A 5,000-nucleotide genomic window follows, 5' to 3' on the forward strand; every position below is an offset into this window, starting at 1 on the left:
AGTATAATCTTGCACCTTTGCCGTCACGTATTTATTATGTTCTCGTCGATAATTAAATTTATTCCTATATATTCATTTAGATAAAAGTAATGAGAAACACGATAAAAACCATCATAACTGTTGGCTCAATTGTTTTTGCATATGATTTTGTCCGTAATTGATAATTGCTCAATGTAATTATTTCGTAACAATGGGGGATAAATGATATTGAATTAAAAATAATATAGATGAAAAAAGTTAAAAAAAGAAAAGACATAAAAAATATTATAGTATCGGAGATAGGTAAGTACGTAAGTATACAGATCTTTGTTAAGTTATTTCCATGACAAATGTCCAATGTAAGGAAATTTCACGTTGGATAATTGTATAGAGGGAAATACTCGTATCTAATCCTCAGTGTACCGAGAGGACACAAGAGCTTTTCGTAATCCCTGGAAGCTAATCGTGTTGGTTTCGCTAGGATTTAGCCTGGCATGACTAATTTCAAGACTTATAACGCGTGTCCTTCATCATACACATATCTGTATATGTATGTATGTATGTATGTATGTATGTATATATGTCTGTGTATATGTGTATATAATACATATCGAACGAGTAAGAACGAGTTACGCATTAACGCGTTATTGTCGACGAAAGGATAAAATGATAAAACGATAAAACGTAGATTCGAAGCTGCTATTTGTTAGATTGCACTCGATGAAAAAGTGTCACGATCATGTCGATTATCGAATTAAATAACACGAGATAAAGAAAGGTTTCAATATCGATACGATCTATTGTCGATATTTTATAATTGAAATCGATCAATTTCTATCGCGTAAAATTTAGAAATACGTGTAAACGAAAATCATTGTTAAACGTCTACCATAGTAATCGTAGCTATCGTCGGTAGTTGATACCAAAGGATAAATAACGTCGACGTCGATGGGGTTCGTTGCTCGTTGATCTTATTTACGCTTCGACCGAGTGACCCTGATTTAGAGAGGGTTGTGTGCCCGAATAAGGGTCAGCGCGCGCGCACACGCTTGCTCGAACGAACAAACGGCGAGCGATAAGCCCTAAACTGGTAATCAAAGCGATCGATCGATCAAACGCAACGCCAAAGCCGATTGGTTCGTTCCTACCATGTTAGCAAAGGGTCTACCTCGGCGGGAGTAGTGAATTTTCGAAAATCGATTGGTCTTCTCGAAACTTAACTACGTATCCGCGTAAACATAGTATACGTAACTTCCTACTATACGATTCGTTTTAATCGATTCAAAACGATACTTTATCTTTGTTATCTCTTATCAATAGCTTTTAGATTTCGCCATAAGAATATTATGACGAACGAACGAACGAACGAACGATTATTTTTATCTAAATAATAAATACCACTTTGATGCTTTGTCGTAATGTCTCGTACCAATCAGTACTCACGGAAGAAAAAAAAAAAGAAAGAAAAAGAAATAATGAAATAAAATCGATTTCTTCAAAAAAAAAAAAGAAAAAAAAAAAAAAGAAAAAAAAGAAAAAAAAAGAAAAAAAAGAAAAAAAAATTGGAAAAAGGAAAAAATAAGGTAAAAGGTCTTCTAAAATAAATCGGTAGAACAGTCAGCATTTTAAAATGCGAAGCACGTAGGGACGCTCCCGGTAACTATGAATACCGAATCGTCGAGAGGAAAAATGGCAAACGTGAAGAAGGTTAGGCGCACGTTGCGCTATTCCTAGTGGCGTAGTTCGCGCGTAAAATCATCCCTTATTCTCTTTTCATCGGAGCTCTTCGACCACTTTTCAGTCTGCATAACCACCCTCGAGTTACGTTCGACTTTACTCCGTAAGAAGGCGTATAAACTCGTTAAAACTTTCGTCTATCGAGATATTGCTATACCCATCGATTTGGGATTCTTACAAATTTTAAAAACGCCCTTTTCCTGTTAGGACCACGAAAGATCTTTTTAAATTCTCTTCCTTCCTTTTTTCTTTTTTTTTTTTTTTTTCTTTTTTTTTTTTCTTTCCTCTTCAATTTATACCTCCCAACTTCAAATGACCATATGGAAATAAACATAATTCGAATGAACTAAAATGAAAGAGACTTGGTAAATATTTGACGCGAATAACTTTAGTTTGGTTTTTATAAAACGAAACAAAAAAATAAACAACATAAGTAATAAAAACAACAGCAACAAAATTATTATTCCACGCGAAATGCGAAAGAGGAAGGATGAAAAAATAACGTTAATGCGCACGAAATCTGGCGAAGTTATGAAATTTTCTCTGTTCTTTTTTTAACGGCATGGCCCCACGGTTTATGGTGAGACGGAGGTGGAGAAAGAAGGGAGTGATTTTTTTCGCAAAGAACAGTACCGTGTCTACGTCGCTCGTTACTTCTGCACGTGCGCTCGTGTGCTATCTAAAAAACGAAGAAAAACTCTGTTACTTGTCCCAGCGTTACCACATTTGCATGTAAATGTTCTCTCTCTCTCTCTCTCTCTCTCTCTCTCTCTCTCTCTCTCTTCTTACCCACACCTCATTCTTTCCCAACAACGACGACGACGACGACGACGACGATGACGACAACAACAGCAACAAAAAATAATTCACCTCTCCAATGAACAGGCCATGCTTAACGACATGAACTTCGCTATAAAGCTGCGAGTCGAATGTCCTTACTCATCGATTAAATCAAATTTCGTACGATTAGCATTTTAATTGTTCCGGTGTCTGGTCGTCAATGTTCTTGTATAATTTATAGAAAAAAAAATAAAAGACAGAGAGGGAGAGAGAGAGAGAGAGAAAATAGGAAGCTTATAATGTGTATGCATGTATGTACGTGTATGTATGTATTGGACAGAAATCTCAAATTATTATTACATATATTTTTACTTTGAATTGATCAATAAATAATGTCGACATTTGTATTATTGTATAGATAAATAAAGAGCACTATAGTGTATACTATGCAACAGTATTGTATTGGATTGAACAATATATCATTTTTAATAAAAACTTTTAATATAACATATGGTATCGTTTAGTTAGATATAAAATATTGAAAATTCCGACTGTAATTAATGACCAATTTAATGCAATTAATAGAAACATTTAATATTTGAAATATATACTGTTCGAAGTGAGTGAGAGAGGGAAATAGTATAACTCCCGTTCAGGAATGAACATACGTTCTAAACAGATCCTGAACCGACCTTCCCAGGTCATCCAATTAGTTGCGAACCGACGTTGGAACCGGAAATTACAATGTACTGTCAACGACAGTCACAAAAGGGAAAATTAAAAGCCGACCAGGCTTTCCATGGTAGATAGAATACGGGCTTCTCTAAAATATCCTAAACAAAAAGAGAGATATATAGAAAGTACCCATGCGTAAGTGTGTATATGTCTATGTTTATATATAGGATATGAAGAGTGAAAGGGATAGAGAACAAAAGTTAAAATTAATTAAATCATTCTCGTAATCGATACGATTTTATAATAATTACGTTCTCTTTTGTTACAGAATCTGAAGAATCAGATCATGACGACGAATCTATGGGTGGAACAGGTAAGGGACAATTATTTGCTTATAAACATTTTTTATTCGATCCACTTTTAATAAAATTATGCAAACTAGTTTGAGATTATACATAATCAAGAGTATTTACATGAGAACGCGTTAGATCAGTGTCTTTGTTCACAGGAAATGACAAAGAAAAAAAAAAAAAAAAAGAAATTAAAGAAAAAAAAAAAGTAAAATAAAAAGACGAGTACTGTGTATCAACAAAAGTGACAAAGATAAAGAGCGGTAAAGAAAGAGAGGCGGGAGAGAGAGAGAGAGAGAGAGAGAGAGAGAGAGAGAGAGAGAGAGAGAGAGAGAGAGAGAGAGAAAGAGAGAGAGTCTGAAATAAAGGGGATGTAGTAGGGAGGTACTATCGTGAGCTAGCATCGGCAAATGTAATTGAAGAATAATTAAGCGAGACCAATTAACGTTCCAATCCCGGTCACCCTTCCTCGCGACATAATGAAGCTACCAGGAAAAGCTCGAGGAAGTACTTTTCGAACAAAGTCGAATCTCGCAAAGCTCTTCAAACGTATGCAGCTTCGTAATTAGCCGGTTGAAAATCTAGTTAGCTGCGAAACGAAGATCATCGTCGTTGTTCGTAAAAAAAAAAGAAAAGAAAAGAAAAGAAAAAAAAAAAAAAAAAAAAAAAAAAAAAAAAAAAAAAAGAGAAAGAAAAAGAAAAACAGAAGGACGAGAGAAAAAGAAAACAAGCAAAAAAGCAAATAAAAATAAACGCGAAAGATAAATGTAAAAATAATAAATGTAAAAATGAAAATGAAAATAAAAATAAATACAAATATAAATATAAAAACTAAAGAATATACAACTAACGTTGTACTATCGCTCGAGCTTTGTGTACTCGACAGTAATGGTTTATGTTTTTCCTTCGAATAATAGGAGTTAGTGTGGATTGAAAGGAGAAAGAGGGAGGAGGGGAGGGGGAGGGCGAAGAGTTCAATGATCCTTAATTGAGACGAGAAACTCGTAAACGACCCGAATACATTTTCCCTTAGCCATTCAAGTCTGCGGTAGCTTCTTAAAGTTCGATCATAAATCAGACCTCTTATTACTACTCTTAGAAAATTTCTCCTCCTTCTATTCGCCCCTCCCTCCCTCCCTCCCAATCCCTGTCCCTTTGCTCAACCAACCTCCACCTCCGTGGCCGTACGAAGAGCCTCGTTAATTTCTCTTCTCATACGAATCGTACTATACTAGAGTTTCGAGAAAATGTATTTTACACGGGGAAAACTTGTAATTAAAACGTCTCTCTTCTCTTCAAACTTGCTTTTGACAAGGAACGGAAAGAATGTAAAGAAGAAATAGCGAAGCCAGGGAGAGAGAGAGAGAGAGAGAGAGAGAGAGAGAAAGAGAGAGAGTGGACATAAAATTGGAATCCTTTCGTCGAGAGTTAAACTAAACTACTCCTACCTCATTCTGGCTACTACCCTTAACATTTCTC

At 35.3% G+C, this 5,000-nt stretch overlaps 1 protein-coding gene and 1 long non-coding RNA gene across 8 annotated transcripts in view; one reads left to right on the forward strand and one right to left on the reverse strand.

The window, feature by feature from the left end:
• Positions 1-5,000, forward strand: part of LOC124951626 (acetylcholine receptor subunit alpha-like) — a 128,276-nt gene that overhangs the window by 41,541 nt on the left and 81,735 nt on the right. For all 7 annotated transcript variants that reach the window (XR_007101657.1, XM_047500324.1, XM_047500317.1 and 4 more), the window contains one exon: positions 3,500-3,544. Coding sequence is in view for 6 of the 7 variants with exons in the window: in XM_047500324.1 (XP_047356280.1) it covers positions 3,500-3,544 (45 nt within the window). In the remaining variant the exon portion in view is untranslated. The remainder of the gene's footprint in view (positions 1-3,499; positions 3,545-5,000) is intronic.
• LOC124951634 overlaps positions 1-5,000 on the reverse strand; it is a 13,981-nt gene that overhangs the window by 5,849 nt on the left and 3,132 nt on the right. Inside the window, exons 2-3 of the long non-coding RNA XR_007101658.1 lie at positions 3,165-3,329; positions 2,350-2,395 (exon numbers count right to left, since the gene is read on the reverse strand). This is a non-coding gene — a long non-coding RNA (uncharacterized LOC124951634). The remainder of the gene's footprint in view (positions 1-2,349; positions 2,396-3,164; positions 3,330-5,000) is intronic.

The sequence above is a fragment of the Vespa velutina genome, chromosome 9, assembly GCF_912470025.1.
Source record: "Vespa velutina chromosome 9, iVesVel2.1, whole genome shotgun sequence".
NCBI classification, from domain to species: Eukaryota; Metazoa; Arthropoda; class Insecta; order Hymenoptera; family Vespidae; genus Vespa; species Vespa velutina.